This window comes from Rhodamnia argentea, chromosome 5, assembly GCF_020921035.1.
Source record: "Rhodamnia argentea isolate NSW1041297 chromosome 5, ASM2092103v1, whole genome shotgun sequence".
Classification (NCBI taxonomy): Eukaryota; Viridiplantae; Streptophyta; class Magnoliopsida; order Myrtales; family Myrtaceae; genus Rhodamnia; species Rhodamnia argentea.
In genome coordinates this window covers 2,087,592-2,104,414 of record NC_063154.1, presented here as the reverse complement: position 1 = coordinate 2,104,414, position 16,823 = coordinate 2,087,592, and the positions used below count along the sequence as shown (strand labels likewise).

Genomic DNA, 16,823 nt, shown 5'->3' with positions numbered 1-16,823 from the left:
TAGCAAGCTCATCATCAAAGTAATCTTCTGATTTTTCGAGCAATTGATACTCGAATTGGGCATTGTTACTTGCTAACAACGGTGACAGATTGCTTGTGAGCGATCGACTCCTTAAGCTTGAGCCTCCGTCGTTGCTCGGGAACTTGTAGGGATGATCAACTGTCTGCTACTAGAACCACCAGCGGAAGGTTGGTATGACTCGTATTCTTGATTGGGAAGTGGCCGGGTACCTTTTGCTTGGTAGGTTTTCCCGGAATTGATCTTCCAACCAACTCGGTCCGGTCGCCTTGGTCCCAAGCTGCATCGTGCTTCCTCGCCTTATCTCTAACCCTTTGAAGGTGATTTGTGACACTTTGCATGGTGAGTCTGTCTATATTCATCATTTTGTGTACAGCCGGTGGTCGTGCTGAATTGATTCCTAGCTGTCGAACCGCCTCAATGAATATAGAATGAAGCTTGGCGGACCAAAGGGGCCTTTTCTTTTGGACAAAATCGTCGTCGTCGGCTTGGTCGTGGTTTTTTTGTACGAGTAATTGCTTCATTACAGCATGCTGCCAAATGTTTTGGAGCACTCGAACGCAGCCCGGCTTCAGTAGGACGTCTCGAGCACCATGCGATATGGCCCTCGTTATGAACTGCTGATCATTACTTGCTGATACTACGATGACCCGTATGTCCAACTCGGAATCAATGATCTTTAAGAGACTGAAACCGTCCATGTCGATCCCTACGACGGCAGTGACGACGATGTCAAAATCATATTTGTACTGCCTCGGCACTTCTAAGGCATCCGTTGCCTTCGCATAAGCAAAAACCCCGTACATGCAACTTCTCAAGATAGCAACGAGGATTGAGAGGGAAACGGGGTTGCCATCAATGGCCATGACTCATGAGATCCTCGGGATAGGAAGGTTCCCATACTTCCGCTTGGAATGAACGTGTTTTTCTTTTAAAACCTTCCATATGTAGACCGAAAATGGCTATTTCGACTAGAGACCGAGCTTTAGATGTTCTCGGACTTGCAAAACAATTTGCCCGAAAATCACAAAGTGATGGTGGTCTTTCGTGACGAGTTCTGGTGATCATTAGGTGCATGGAGACTTTATAAACTTTTACGATCCGTTAGTCTCGCATATAGGTTCACGTTTTTTCTACGAAAGATGACAGCTTTTTCTCTCCTTTCCGGTCTTAGTGCCTTGGATCCATTTCGTAATAACTCTTACCTCTCACTCAATCTGTCATCTTTTTCTTTTCCGATATGGAGGAGCCCTCAAATCTTTTCGCTTTCTCTACGAACGAGGCGGTTATTTCCCTCCTCAAATCTTTTCGCTCCCTCCTACGGAAGAGGCGATTATTTCCCTCTTCAAATCTTTCCGCTTTTTCCTACGAACGAGGCGGCTATTTTTTCTCAAATCCTTTTGCATCTACCTGTGTGAAGGCTTTTAATGCTTCTCCTTTCGGCGTTCGATCAAAATCGACAAGGAATTCACGCATTTAAGCATGATAACATTCGCGAATAGTACTTGTTCTTTGCCCCTTGATTAACTCTAGGCGTAAAAAGAAGAATATCTCACATGGGGACTTTGTAACAAACAGTACATTCATTCACGCATGTCTCTACTTTTCTTGAGGATTCGTAAGGGTTGGCTAGTAATGCTCAAAAGAGCGACATTTCGAGAGCCCCTAATAAAAAAACTCAAGCTTCATGTAGATTCGTAGTTTCATCGGCGTTGAATTGGCTGATGACACTAGGGAAACTCCAATTGTAGTGATGCATGTCTCTTCCCTCGAAGGGCATCGGTTCCGCCTCCGCAAAACCCGACTTTTCGGGATGCATCCCCAACGAAATCGATTGTGTGAGAACCCGCTCTGGGGGATGAATTGTCAAATGAGCATTTTCAATGCTCGGATGTGGCTCATCAAGGAACATGTCACCAAAGGTTATGGGGCTGCTACATACATGGCAAACAACGGTGTTAAGAGCATCCCTATACCTCTTGTTCTCTCTTCGAAGCTTTTTGTTTTCATCCCTCGAAACGCAAGTTCATGACTTTCACTTTGAACCTTCAATCGGGCCCGCTTGTTTTGAAACCAAAACTTGACCTTCAAGGGCTCCATTCCTAGCTTCCGGCTCAATTCATTTTTTCGTTTCCCGTTCACGTAAGGGCACTCCTTGAAGGCAACTTCGAGCTCTCTAATTTGATGTTTTCTTTCCCAGGGTTGATTGCGGCTCTTTGCTACCTTTGTTGCGGTCGAGATCTTGAATTTCACCGCCAAGGGAGTTGGGTTTTACCGCTTCAATGCCGGATCGGCCTCGAAATCCAGCAGTTCGCTCTCGGGGATGTCTAGGTTGGTTCCCCCGAGGAAGTCTTTGGTAGCCTCTAAACATGTTGGATTGAAATACCTCTTACTGCCTTTTGTTCACTCTACTCTCTGCTGTATGCTTACTCTCTCCAAATTCTTTTGAGTAAACATGTATGTTCCAGAGCCTCCCTTTTAACGTGGATGAAAACTACTAAGCCAGTGCTTCTCCCAAGATTTCGTGTTTCCCGCTCTGTCTTCTTCATTTCCTTCTGACATGGTGGGACCCTCAAATCTTTTCTGCAGTATGCTTGTCCCTCTTTTAATATGGCGGAACCTTTAAGTCATTTCGCAACTTTTTCGAATTCGTGAGCCTCGAGATGGTAGATCCGCGATTCACGGACGAAACGTCTGTAGTTTTACCCGGATAATTAACTCGGCCCCCACAATAATTATTGCTATGACTTTTTCTGCCCTTTAAATTAGGATTTAACGCCGAGATGATCATCGCTTTCATATCTTCATCTCCAACCTTCTAAGCACTCTTTCGCATCCATTCTTTTCGGTTGCTTCAACAACAATGGCCTCCCCTCCCCGCACACGTCTTCTCGGCCGAGGTTTTGGCCAAATGGGAGAAACTTTATAATCTCCTAGGCCAGGGCTACTCTTATATAGCCAACCATCCGGAGGTCGAAACCGAAATTCGTCTTATGTTTGGGGATATGGACACTACTTCTATTCAAGGTACCAAGTTAGAAGAGGAATATAGGATATTCCCTACCCTCTTCACTAACTTCCCGGAGGCTTACAATCATGCTCATCAAGATGTTACTTTGGCCTATCTTGTGAGGGCACGCTATCGAGGATCGGACGAGATAACTTGGTGTTGGCCGGTCTTGTAGCCGACAATTATAAGAAGGCCCTTGACTACGGTAATGATCAAGTCTCCTTGCTGGTTCGTGAGAGGGGAAACTTGGTGGAACGTTTGGCCATGTCCCAAACCATCTTCGAGCGGGATCCGCTCAATATTGTTTTGAAATTCCAATGCTCATGGCTCGAAGAAAGGATGGACGATCCGACCCTGGATATAGCCCGCGGGAGAATGCTGATCCATGACTTGGAATCTGTGCTGTCGAGTATCACGAGGACAAGGTAGCCGAGCTTAAAGAGAAATGTGAGCTCCTCCTCTTTAAGCCGGCGGATCTTGATTCTCGAAGCGATCGGTGTAGGCGGAGCATCAATTGTATGGAGGACCGGTTAAGCTCCTTTGTGATGCTCATTAGGGCTCGGTTTGGCTTTACGTTCCCACCCCGATGATCTATTTGTAAGGCTTTCGATGGATGAAATGAATGCAAGTTTTTACCGATTTCATCTTGGTCGTCATATTTTTTTCGCAAGATAACCCCTTTTACTCGTGAATATGTAAATCTCACGCTACGATGGCTGATTCAATTGGGCCAAAGAGACCCCCCATTCGAAACGATCTCTCGAGAAAAATTGGTAGCGATGAAACAAACGAATGCCCAAATGTGAACAACTTGTGAATCAGTATTAATATTATAACTCGATTATGAAAACATCGTAGTAAATCAAGTATAATATTTCTTTACGTAGTCGAATTCACCGGGTTGGTAAATACACGACCATCCATCTCGGCCGAATCAAAGCACCACCAGGGAGCACCTTCTTTACTATATATGGACCACCATAGTTTGGAGCAAACTTCCCTTCCGGGAGTGGGACTATTGGCAACAATTTTCGCAAGACCAGGTCATTGATCCGAAAATATCGAGGCCGAACTTTTTTGTTGAATGAATTAGCAACCCTCTGGCGATAACACCGGCCATGACATATAGCATTAATTCTCTTTTCATCGATCGATTCAATTGGCTTGCCCTCTCGTGGATCCATTCAACTTCCGTCAAGATAGCTTGAGACAGTATACGTAAGGAAGGAATTTCCACTTCAACTAGTAGAACAGCCTCCATTCCATATACAAGAGAATACGGGGTTCCCCCAGTAGATGTCCGGATTGAGGTTCGATATGCCATAAGTGCAAATGGCAACCTCTCATGCCAATCGCGATAATTTTCAGCCGTCTTCGCCAAGATTTTCTTAATGTTCTTATTGGCGGCTTCTCTTGCTCCATTCATCCGAGGACGATATGGGGAAGAGTTCGGATGCTTGATCTTGAATTCCTTAAACAATTCGTCCATTAGTTTGTTGTTTAAGTTCGAGCCATTGTCGGTGATTATGGCTTCGGGTGAACCGTATCGAGCAATGATGTCTCGACGGATAAATTTCACAATATTTCGTGCCGTGACCGCTAAATAGGATGCGGCTTCGATCCATTTGGAGAAATAGTCAATCGCCACCAAGATGAATCGATGTCCATTGGATGCTTTAGGGTTGATAGGGCCGATAACATCAATGCCCCACATAGAAAACGGCCATGGTTCGGATAAGCGATGCAACTCATTTGGAGGGATATTAATTTTGTCACCATGAATCGACATTTGTGACTCTCCGGACATGCTTGAATACAATCTCTTTCGAGCGTGAGCCAATAATAACCCAATCTCATAATCTTCTTAGCTAACAAGTGGCCGTTCATGTGTGGACCACGGATCCCTTCATGTACTTCCATCATCAGACGAACCGCCTTGGTTGAGTCAACGCATCTTAGCGGGACGGAATCGAATGACCGTTTGTACAAATTTTCTCCATTCAAGAAGAACTTCGAGGCCATCTTCCTTATGTACTTTTGGTCGGATATGGTACTTTTTTCAAGGAACTCCCGCTTCTGAATATAAGTCTTGATGTCATGGTACCACGGCTTACCATCGGGTTCATCGATTACGGCCATACAATATCTTGGCTTTTTAAATACCTCGATCTTCGGTGGGTCAACCTCAAGTCCATTGGCGACTTGTAACATTGAAGACAAGGTAGCCAATGCATCGGCGAATCGATTATGAGTCCCGGACGGATACTCAAATGAGATATCCTCAAATTCCTCCACCGGTTCATCCAGATACTCATGGTAGGGCAGCAATTTAGCATCTCTTGTCTTCCACTTTCCAACAGTTTGAAGGATAATCAAAGCGGAATCTCCGAACACCTTGAGTCCGGCTATCCCCATTTCAATTGCAGCACGCAAACCGAGGATGCATGCCTCATATTCTGCTATGTTATTTGTGCAAGGGAATACCAATTTTGCTGCCACAGGATAATGTTGACCACTTGGAGATATCAGAACCGCGCCCGTGCACGATCCCGATAAATTGACAGCTCCGTCAAAATACATAGTCCAGATGTAATCCTCCACCGACATGATTCGATCTTCGAGAATGATAGGCATCATCATCTCGCCCGGATTTTCAGCTAGGACATCTCGCTATAGCTCGTCCCTTGATTGACTTTTGGGACAAATATTGAACATCAAACTCGGAGATGAGGATTTGCCATTTGGCAAGTCTACCAATTAAGGCGGGTTGATTTAGCAAGTATTTGATAGGATCGCACTCTGTCACCAGAAGCACCTGGTAATGCAAGGTATATTGCCGAAGCCCGTGCGTACCCGGACTAACGCCGCACATGTTTTCTACGCCGGAGTATTTCATTTCCGAAGTTGTGAATTTCTTGCTCGGATAATAAATGGCTCGTTCTTTTCCATCCTCTTGCCTCTCTTGGGCTAACATAGCACCCAAGGACTCACTAAGGATTGTGAGGTAGAGGATTAAAGGTTGCCCCGTGTTGGAGGAACAAGCACCGGTGGATTCATGAGATGCCGTCTTCGGTTTCCCAAAAGCTTCTTCACATTCGCTATCCCATTGAACTAGCGCATTCTTCTTTAACGGCTTGAGGAATGGCTTAGCGGTTTCTGATAACCGAGAGATGAATCGAGCAATATAGTTTAGTCTACCCATCAAACTTCGAACTTCTTTAACCGTCGTCGGCGGCTTAAGCTCACGAATAGCCTTGACTTTAGAAGGGTCGACTTCGATGCCCTCGCCGCTTACCACGAATCCGAGCAACTTGCCCGAGCTGGTCCCAAAGACACACTTAGCGGGGTTGAGGCGTAACTTGTACTTTCGGAGTCCGTCGAACAATTTCTTCAGCGTTTCGACGTGATCTTCTCCATGCCTTGTTTTTACTATCATGTCATCGACGTAAACCTCAATCTCATTATGCATCATGTCATGGAAAAGGGCAACCATGGCTCGTTGGTAAGTAGCTCCAGCGTTTACGAGACCGAACGGCATCACCCGGTAATGGAACATTCCCCATGGTGTGGTGAAAGTGGTTTTCAACTTGTCATTGACATTCATCAAGATCTGATTGTACCCGGAGAAACCGTCCATGAATGAAAACAATTCAAACCCCGCAGATCAGTCAACAAGTATGTCGATATGCGGGAGGGGAAAATCATCTTTAGGACCGGCCTTATTCAAATCTCGATAATCGACACGCACCCGAATACGCCCATCCTTCTTCATGACTGGGACTATATTGGCAACCCAATCAGAATATTCCGTAGTCTCAAGGAATCCGACGTCAAGCGACTTCATGACCTCCTCTTTGATCTTCCGGACCACTTGCAGTGCGGCCCTCCTTGACTTTTGCACCACCGGCTTAGCCGAATGATCTATCGGCAAACAATGTTCGACAATGGAACGGTCAAGACCGGGCATATCTGCATAGGATCAGGCGAAAATATCCTGGTAATCCTTCGGGAGCTTAGTCAAGCGCTCAGTCATCTCTTTGGAAAGGTTTGCCCCGATCTTAACTTCTTTAGGGTTTTCTACATCGCCTAGGTTGACCGAGACAGTTTGTTCACCGGTCAAGGGCTTGATCTCCTCATGTCGTTCGAAATCCCGACGAATTTCCTCATAATCTGGACTGCACTCATCTAGGTCGTATACTTCCGAATCCACTAGATTTCCCTCCTCATGTATCCCCCCGAAACATAAAGTAACAAAATCAGAAAAACAAACAAGGTTTAATTGCGGTGTTTTTTTTTTTTTTTAAAGAACTTTATTTATTTATTTTTTGTTATTATTATTTTTTTTTAAAACCGTGGAACATGAATTCTTGAAGAAGCCCAACCCTCGGTTCTTACCATGATGACAAACTTGTTGGTCGTTGGTTATCGTCATCGGGTTAGTTTGGGATACTTCAACAAGATTCGAAAAATGGTGCAATTTTATTGATATGAAATTACATCTTCTAGGAAAGGAAATCCAAGAGTGCAAGACAGAATAGAAATCCAAATGCGATCCAAAACCTAAAGGAAACAGAAAATGTCCCACGTAGGGGATTGCATAAACATAAAGATGTTACTCTGAATCTAAACCCTCCAATGGATCATCACACATGGCGTTAATGAATGATTTGGAAGGTTTAGGCGCCAGGTAAGGTTCCTCTTTATGCGCTCCGTCTTCAGATATAGCAGCAATGGTTACATCATCAAAACAACCGGCGATATCGAAGACTCCTTCATCCTTACTAGCACCAACCCGTCCGATTCCCAGCCCGAATACAAGATTAACTTTACCGGAATGATCCGGCAAAGGATTATTCTGGACATTTGGCTGTTTGTTGCCTTGGAATGAGAATGCCTTAGAATCAAGAAGATCTTGAATCCGATGCTTCAACACAAAACATTTGTCGGTGTCATGTCCAGGGCTCCCCACAAGTGGTAATCACATTTCTTTGATGGATCATATTTTGGCGAGCTCGTGTTACCGCATCGTAGAGGCTCAGAAGTCAGTAAACCTCTCTTACGTAGAACCGCGAGTACCAGTGACGGGGTTCCTGGTAGAGGAGTAAACTGCCGAGGGGGCCGTTGATTCCCTCTTTGTCGTTGTGCGCCGAAATTAGCCTGCTGGCGATTAGGAATCTGCACAACCGGCGTCCGGGTCATGGGTTTCTGGATGTAGGTCATGTTAACTTGTGGAGCCGGTTCCTTATCTTTCCTTACCGCAAACCTCTTAGTCGTCGTGGTGACATCATCGTACCAACCTTTCTTCATACCGTTCTCGATTTCTTCAGCCATTGCGATGAGATGGCTGAATGACGTAGCAACGGATCCCAGAATTCGGGTTTTCATAATTCGCGGCAGAGTGGAAACAAACAACTTCATGAGCTCCCTTTCCGGGAGGGACTGGTTTCAGTCGAGATGCCACATTCCTCCACCCGGTGGCATACTCGCTTGATTGTTTCTCCTTTCTTCATCTCAAGCTGTTCAAGATCTTCTCCGGTGGTGAGCACGTCCAAGTTAAAGCTGAAATGTTTGATGAAAGCATTAGCTGCCTTCTCCCAATCATCCATCCGATAGATCTCGTAGTCCGTATACCACCTCATGGCGGCTTCTTTTAAACTAGCCTGGAAAGTCCGGACCATTAGGGGGCCGTTGGTCGCGTGCTTATTCATTCTTGCCTGGTACATCCGGACGTCTTGAACCGGGTTAGAAGTCCCATCATACTTCTCGAAGTCGGGCATTTTGAACTTCTCTGGCACTGTGACCTTTGAAAAGACAGACAAGTCAATCCGGGGTATGTTGTGAGTCCCCTCGACCTCTCGGATCCTCTGTTCCATTTGGGCCAACCGCTTGGCCGTATCACCATTCAACCCGGGGGCCACGGGGCTGGCTTGGGGGATTGGGACTACGGGCGGCGTGCTCGAGCTCACGCCCGTGAAGATCACGTCTTCTAGCGGCATTGTCCGATAGGGAGCAGTTTCCGGGGCTTTACCGGAGTTGTCCATAGGAGGAATTGGAGCAGGAATGGTTAGCGGCGGGCTGGTGGTGGATGATTGAAGTTTGGCGGCGAAGGCAGCCATCATTTCTTCCATCTTTCGGGACATCATCCCTTCGAAGCGCTCGGTCAAGGAGCCAAGTTTCTCGTCTAGGGCAAGACCGACGGTGGCGTTGATGTCGGCCATCTTCCTTGCGACCGATCGAGTAATATGTGGAGGATCCGTGATAAATTACCCGTACGTAGTAACAAACGCAAAATGAGTACAGAGAGCAAAAATATCGAGCCGGTCCATGGCATCCCTCTAGACTCAAACGAACAAAGTGATTATAGCCAAAGGATTGAAACATGTAATTTTCAGTTTATCCGCTTTTAAAAAAAATCCGTATTAATTCACACGTTGACTGAAATTCGTCCAAATTTTACGAGCTTGTAGTTGAGAAGATGGTGAACAACTTTCATGTTGGCCAATCAGACTAGAAATGAGCGGATCAAATCAGTTTAATGTGTCTTTCCGAAAAATCGCATTCAGAAAACTGTTATAACCGCAGGTAGTTGAAAAAACGAAAGGCCATCTTAAATTATGAATTTAATTCTGAAATTTTGTAGGATATTAGTTGAAACATAGGTCTAGTACTTTCATGTTTGGCACTTACTCAAAACTCGATCGTAGAATTTAGTAAAAATCGCACAACAAGAACAAGCCAAATCGGAATGGAGGACAACCGATGAAATTGTAAAAGCTACGGAAGCAAAGTGCGAAATTGGAAATAAGACAACGATACTCCTAAACCATGGACCAGCTCAAAATAAAAATGAGATAATAGGATAAAAGAGACAAGAAATTACCATTCATATGAAGAAAATGTCAATCACAAAGACATGCGCATGAATTGTGAGTTTAAATCTTATTCTATCTATCCAAAAGGCTTTTGCAAAGTGAAATGATGAACGAAGCGACATGTCGCAGCCTCGCGCGCAATCATCATGACTAGTCGCAGCCTCGCGTACAATAGTCATGACTAGTCGGGTTCAATCATTTCGGCTTTGTTCGGTCGACAAGGGCAATTCTCATGCATCGTAGCCTCACGTGCATAAGAACGACCCTTGAGCCATTTTTTTGAAAAAATTTTCGGGATCCAGATGGGATAACATTTAGCGAAGCCTTACCGCCAAGGTTAAAGGACCATCTAAATACCATCTTAAAACTATTAGTGTGACCCGGGTTCGGTCACGGGTTGTGTGCGGTGTAGTGCAAAGACGATAAATCATGCACAACAATTAAAAGCAAACACCGCTTCAATGATTCAAAAGTTAAATCACAATTCCAATTCACCAAGCCTCGCAAAACAAAGGGTTAGCCAATCACTCCTCCCCTTATAACTCCCAATCTGCAAAAACATTTAACACCTAAGAATGAGAATTCAACCAAAGTTTGCCAAATCAAGTGATTCCTTTTTCATGAAATTATCTGGCCTAAGTCCTCTTAAAGTCCCCAGTGAGTCGCCAAGTCTGTCGCGACCTAAAAAATAAACAAGTTAATTTTCGGGCTAATGGATTATCGGGTTAATTAATTAACTAACCTAACTCGGACTCTCCCAAGTCCATACCAAATCGCAACTTAAGGTTCAAATAATTAACATGCAATGTGTTTTGAATTTGGAGTCGCCACTAATCATTTTCGGTAGGTTGATTAGAAACCTAAATAAAATAGCGGGAGAAGACTATCTTATTTCCGCGAACCGGAGATTTTGAATTCGGGGGATTTGGTTACGCTAGATTACTCTAACGCCCTGTCGGTACCATTTTCATGAAAAATATTTGATTTGGCAATTTTGATGGATTTTACTTGAAATTCAAAGATGCAATTTTTTGATTTTTTCTTCTTTTTTATGGGGATGTAAAACATTGAACTTTGTACGATATACACCATGGGTGATTTAGAAAGAAAGAAAACGCAGCCAATCACGAGTATTTACAAAAATAAATTAACATGTAATAATGCTAAATTTTGGGACACGTGACATGTCTAAAATAAACAAACAAATGTTCACACCAAACGATTACATTTTTGTAGATCGAGATGGAAAGGGTTACCTTCTATTACACAAAATCTTACTCACGTACACGTTATGGCTTCCTTCAAGATCTCGGAGTTGGAAGAACGTGGCTATCGTCGAAAAAAGGCAAGCAGGGCGTTGTTGGATGGCGAGAGGCGAAGTACGTGCCGGGACTCGTCGAAGATGATGCTCGACTAAAACTCTTTTCTTCACTCTCAAATTTTCTCTTACGATTTTTCTCAAGAACTCTCTTTTTTCCTCTCTAAAGAATTTCTCTCACAAATTCTCTCAATTCTCTTCCACTCTAAAACTCTCTCAATTCTCTTTCACTCTCCCCCTAAAACTCTTCTCAAGAGCTCTCTTTTATAGGCAAAGTTCTCCATCCTTCATTCTTCATCTTCACTTCTTCACCTTCCATTTTCATCTTCTCTTCTTCATCTTCATTTCTTCACCTTCCATTTTCATCTTCCCTTCTTCATATTCATCTTCTCTTCTTCATCTTCCCTTCACCATCTTCCTTTCATTATCTTCTCTTCTTTATCTTCTCTTCACCATCTTCCTTTCATTATCTTCTCTTCACCATCTTCCTTTCTCCATCTTCTTTTGGTATTTGCAATGCAGTCCCCGAAGTTTCAAGTATTTGCAATACAGTCCCCGAAGTTTTAAGTATTTGCAATACGGTCCTCGAAGTTTTAAGTATTTGCAATACAGTCCCTGAAGTTTCAAATCTTCTCGGTGTATTTTTCCATCCCGTGCCTAGTCTAGACGCATGCTAAAATTAAGTGTTCTGCTTGCCCAATTATATGCCAATGCAATGTACGCTAAAAATAAATATGTGAGATGATTTTTTTATAATTTTTATGCAAAAAATAGATTAGTCAAAATTTAGGCGTCAACAGTTAAATAATGTTTCGACCAAAAAAAATAAAAAAAAAATAATGTACTCATAATATTTGGCAAATTCCCTAATAAGAAAAGAACAGGAATAGTAAAGTAAAAACGAATAGAGAAAAGCCTAATAAAACAATTCAAATCCAATAAGTTACTATAACGAAAGTCCAATCCTCTAATGTCCGCGCGGCGGTCTTGACCCTTCAACTGGATCGAGTCTTTGGATCAGAATCGTTGCTTAACTTGCTGTTCAAACTTATTCATAATAAAGAAAAAACATTATGTATAAGTTATGTGGGCCAGGCCGAGCAGGCTTGACACAATCAAGCAGGCTTTATTTCTCCAATTCCACACAGTCAAGGACAGTTTTGCCACTAATTTTATTTCATTTCGTTGTAGAATGAAATTTTTTGGTAAGTTAAGATTTGGATATTGTGAAATCACTCTAGAAGATTAAGATCCTCCGCTTGACTTTTGATTTGGCTGCTCTCCGTGTTTCCTTCCTTTTTTCTTAATGGAAGTTGATGTTGTTGTACCCATAGTTGTTGACCAATGTCCAGAGTGAGGTATCCATGTACGAGAATTCTTCTTCCGTGTAATGGAGAAAAGCTCGACTCTTGGCTTAGCTCTCAAAAACGAAGGTTGGTGTCAACTGTCTTGGACCATACCTAGGTCCGGCTCGATTGACCTTTTGGTTATTACCATGATATCTTAGAGCATTTCTTGTATAATATCTTGGTTTGGGACCAAAGCATGGTGGACATTGGTCTTAATTAAGAACAGACATATGTGTGAAACTTGGAAGCTCCAAAATGATCTGAAGTCCTGAACCATGGATGGATGTCCAGAAAAACGAGAAAGGAACATTCAATATTGAAGAACTATGTCTGAGTTTATACTCGAAACTGTATCTGATGGTACCAGGCTTTACGTATGCACGACCCTTTTTATCTATAAAAAAAACTATGAGAAAAGCAAAATACTGGAGGCCCCCTGAATTCAGGGGCAACAATCACTTGAACTGAAACTCTGTGAAACGAAAACTGAAAGGAAAGCGAAAAAAAAAAGGAGTAGAATAGGCCCGTGTTGCGGGTTTTATGAATTTCTCCTCGAGGACTATCTGTCGGCCGCAGATCTTTTAACACGGAGGCAAATCTGCAGGGGGAGGCTGTAGAGATTGCAGCTCGCCAACTCCATTCTCGACGAGGAAGACCATGGCCAATCCCCAGGTGATGTGAACGTCCAAGTGACAGTGCATCAACCAAGCACCTGTTTTGCAGGTCCGAACAGTCATAAGGATGAATGAGAGAGAACATGTTATCTTGTCAAAGGGATTGAATGGAATCTTTTCCTAGTAATTTACCTGGATTGTCGGCGACGAATCGAATGACGGCCCACCCGTTCACGGGGACGCCGATTGTGTTCCTCATCGGCGGGTCGATGAGGTTGAACTTCGCTGTATCGGTCCGGGAGTTGAAGTTCCCGAAACCTGTGGCGAGGATGTAGAAATCGTACCCGTGAATGTGGATCGGGTGGTTCTCGGCCGTTTGTATGTTGGTTCCTTGCAAGACAAGCTGTACTCTAGACCCGAACTTCAACTTGTACACCTTAGTCGCCGGAACGGGCTGCCACAGCGAGCGGCTCACGTTCCCCGTGTAATCAAACTGGACAGGCGGGTTAGCTGGGAAGTCGGTGGTGAAAACTCCAGGCACGCCCTGCTTGTGGGCTTGCAGGATCGAGAAAGTAGACGGGAGCACGAAGGAGAAGTTGTTCATGCTGGCCGTGAAACGGGTCCCATTCGGCCCCTGGCACCTACTGGGATGGAAATTCTTCGGGCAGCTGAAGAGTCCTAGGCCGACCGTGAAAAAGAGGCTTTCATCGACGACGGTCGGGACCTCAACCTTTTTGAGGCTCCTGAAGCTCCGAGTGAAGGCTGTGACGGTGGCCGTGTCATTGAAAGCTGGTAGGGCCGGCATGACCGGGTTGCTCGATATGCCCTTGGCAGGGCACGGGGCAGACTTGTACTCTAGTATGGCCGTGGTCGTGGTGTTGTCGAAAGGAGCTCCCTGAGCGCTCTGGTAGGCTCGGGCGGCCATGTAGTACCGAGCCGGGAGCTGGTCTCCAGAGATCAAAACATCCGTCGTTTGGCCTGGCCCTAGCATGATCACCGAGGTGGTGAAGGGTTTGAGGTAGGAGGCATCGGCGCCGACCACAGTGAACCTATGGTTTGCTACGGTGAAGAAGAGTTCCTGATTGAGCGCAGCGTTGATGACTCGGAGGAGATGGGTCTCCCCGGAATCGATCGGAACTATGACAGTGTCTGCATAGCACCCGGTTAAGAAACATCAGCTAATATGCATTCTGGTTTAGGCTTCTCTCCCTTAACTCTACCTAATTATGGGTCGATGCTGTCAATAGATCCATTGTTTACAAATGGAATGCAACAAAATGATTGTACTTCGGTCTTTAATTTGTTCTATAGACTTGTTCTGGTCTGCGCTCTTGCAATAGGTCAAATTAAGTATGAAGCTAGCTCTCGACATTGCATGCATAAACAAAATTGAAATTCCCATTGTCGTGTCCACCCTGGACATTCTCTTTGCATTGAACCATTCACGTGAGGAGGGCCCCAACTACCAATAATTCGTGTTGAAAAAGACATGTCATCATGGCGCATGAGAATGCGAACAAGGTTAAATTTCATCATTATCATGAAATTTTGCATATCCCTTTGGACCCTCGAGATTAATCATCACTGAAAATTTCAAATTCAGTGGCCAGTTGTTGTGTTTTTTCCAAGTGTAGACCTAGAAAACGAAAGCATTTTATTCCTAGCTAACTATGGTTTGTGGGTCTAGAAGGGAAGTTCCTCCCTTCTCATTTTTAGCTGGACAGATTATCAATCAAATTAGCTGTGTAAATCTTCTTCGAGTCTACCTTTGCTTGAACAGTTGTAGAGATCTCCAGGTTGACCGTTGATGGTATAAGCATCGGACACATTCGGAGCCGCGCCGGTTCTGGTTGCTTCTCTCACGACGTCGATAGGGTTCGCGTCCCACCACTCCCCTGTCCATCATCACCATTTGAGACACCATGTAAGACAATATGAGTAAAATTGTAATCATCTTCAATCTAATTGTTGTTAGACTATTGTCTTGTGTTTCTATTCATTGATAGCTGTTGGTATTGGTGGATGGTAAAAGCAGGCAAAATCATTATTGTAGAGCGGAAGTGTGGGGCTCGCTTGGTACTATCTAACTAATACAATAGACAGACAAAATAAATCCCCAACGAGATGAGTTTGTGATATGATGTGCTTTTCCATTAATGTAAGCTCTGTTCATGTTTTGTTTTTTTTTTCCAGGAGTTATAATGGATTGAGCCTAATTAGTAATTGATTGCTTAAGTCGAAATTATCTGTTCAAAAGACTTTACCAAGAAGGATGGGAGTTTCACGCTTCGGCTTGGCAAACGGATACGAGGCGCCTTCCTTCGGATGAATGATTAGAGCACCGTACACGGTCGCTCTTAGCCAGGAGCTATGCGCGTGCCACCACAATGTCCCTTCTTGTCCTTGGATGGTGAAACGATACGTGTAACTCCCACCGGGCCCGATCGGGCATTGAGTCACGAATTCCGGCCCGTCGGCCCAACCAGTTCTGAGCTGCCGAATCCCATGCCTAGTGGCAAATCGAGATATATATTTTTTATGATTAGATACGTCAGCATGATCATATATTACATATGGTGGGCCCCGTACATTTGCATGCGTAGGCATGTTCGGTTCCATGCATACGTAAATGTTCCAACTACTTGTCTACAGCCTAAGAAACCATCAAATCTGCCGACCCATTTTTGTTTAAGCTAAACAATAACTTGTAACACTTCAATTACCAGTGGATGGTGACGTTGTAGCGAGCTCTGTTGACGACATTGACGACGAGGGTGTCGCCATCGTTAACTTCCAAAGTTGGACCCGGGTATTGCCCGTTCACCGTGATGGTGTTGTGGGTCTTGCACAGCCTCTTCACTTTGGCTGCTTGGACCTATTTGCGTCCGAGAAGCTCATTAGAAAGAACAAAGCTAAAACATATCGAAAACCCAAGACAGGGGAAGGGACCAAAACAAAAAGGAGGAGCGAACAACGTACGACAAAATCATGGAAGTGAACTTTTGCATCCGCCAATGTCGCCGCCACAGAGAGGAGGAGGAGAACTCCCAAGAGGAAAGAGGTTTTGCGGAGAGCCTCCATGGTTTTGTTTTGCAAAGAGAAATGCAGCCGCGATCGATCAGCTCTCCGTCTCCAAACGATGACGCGAGTTGAGGATTCGAGAGGGTTAGGCTGGGTTTGAAGAAAGGAAGGATGCTACCGGGTGTGTTATATAGTGCAGCGGGAGTGGGAGAGAGAGAGCGTTCGTTTGAGGTTGGCAGATTAGGTTTTGATTTAGAGCGCTGGTCATCGCAATACCTCCCCCCTCCAGCAAAAACTTTAGTTCAACCCGAAATTGTAGTTGTTGCACCCACTAGCCTATCCAAAAAAAAGAGTGTGCAACTTCCGTAGATGCTTGCTTAATAAGTTTTTTGTTAGCGGGGGGTTGAATTATTCAACAAATTTTAATCATGTCTTCATTTTTTTTAATGTGGGTAATGTAACTTACTTGTGGATTAAAGTTGGGTTTTGGAGTTTCACTTTTTTGCTCATGTGTTACGTGTATCTTTTTTGATCAATCGCCAAACTTGCGAAATATAAAATGGGTACGAGAGGACAAACTACTACGGTCAAATCTATTTTTTTTTTTTTTAGAAGCTGCTA

The 16,823-nt window shown here is 44.2% G+C and overlaps 1 protein-coding gene across 1 annotated transcript; it reads right to left on the bottom strand.

The window, feature by feature from the left end:
- Positions 1–12,883: 12,883 nt before the first annotated feature.
- Positions 12,884–16,372, bottom strand: LOC115743691 (laccase-12-like). Its single transcript, XM_030678593.2, has 6 exons — positions 16,161–16,372; positions 15,905–16,056; positions 15,446–15,690; positions 14,948–15,076; positions 13,374–14,330; positions 12,884–13,279 (listed from the first exon to the last, which is right to left on the bottom strand). The coding sequence occupies exons 1-6, from the start codon at positions 16,260–16,262 to the stop codon at positions 13,149–13,151; spliced, it is 1,716 nt and encodes a 571-aa protein (XP_030534453.2). The 5' UTR covers positions 16,263–16,372; the 3' UTR covers positions 12,884–13,148.
- Between the last annotated feature and the right edge of the window lie 451 nt (positions 16,373–16,823).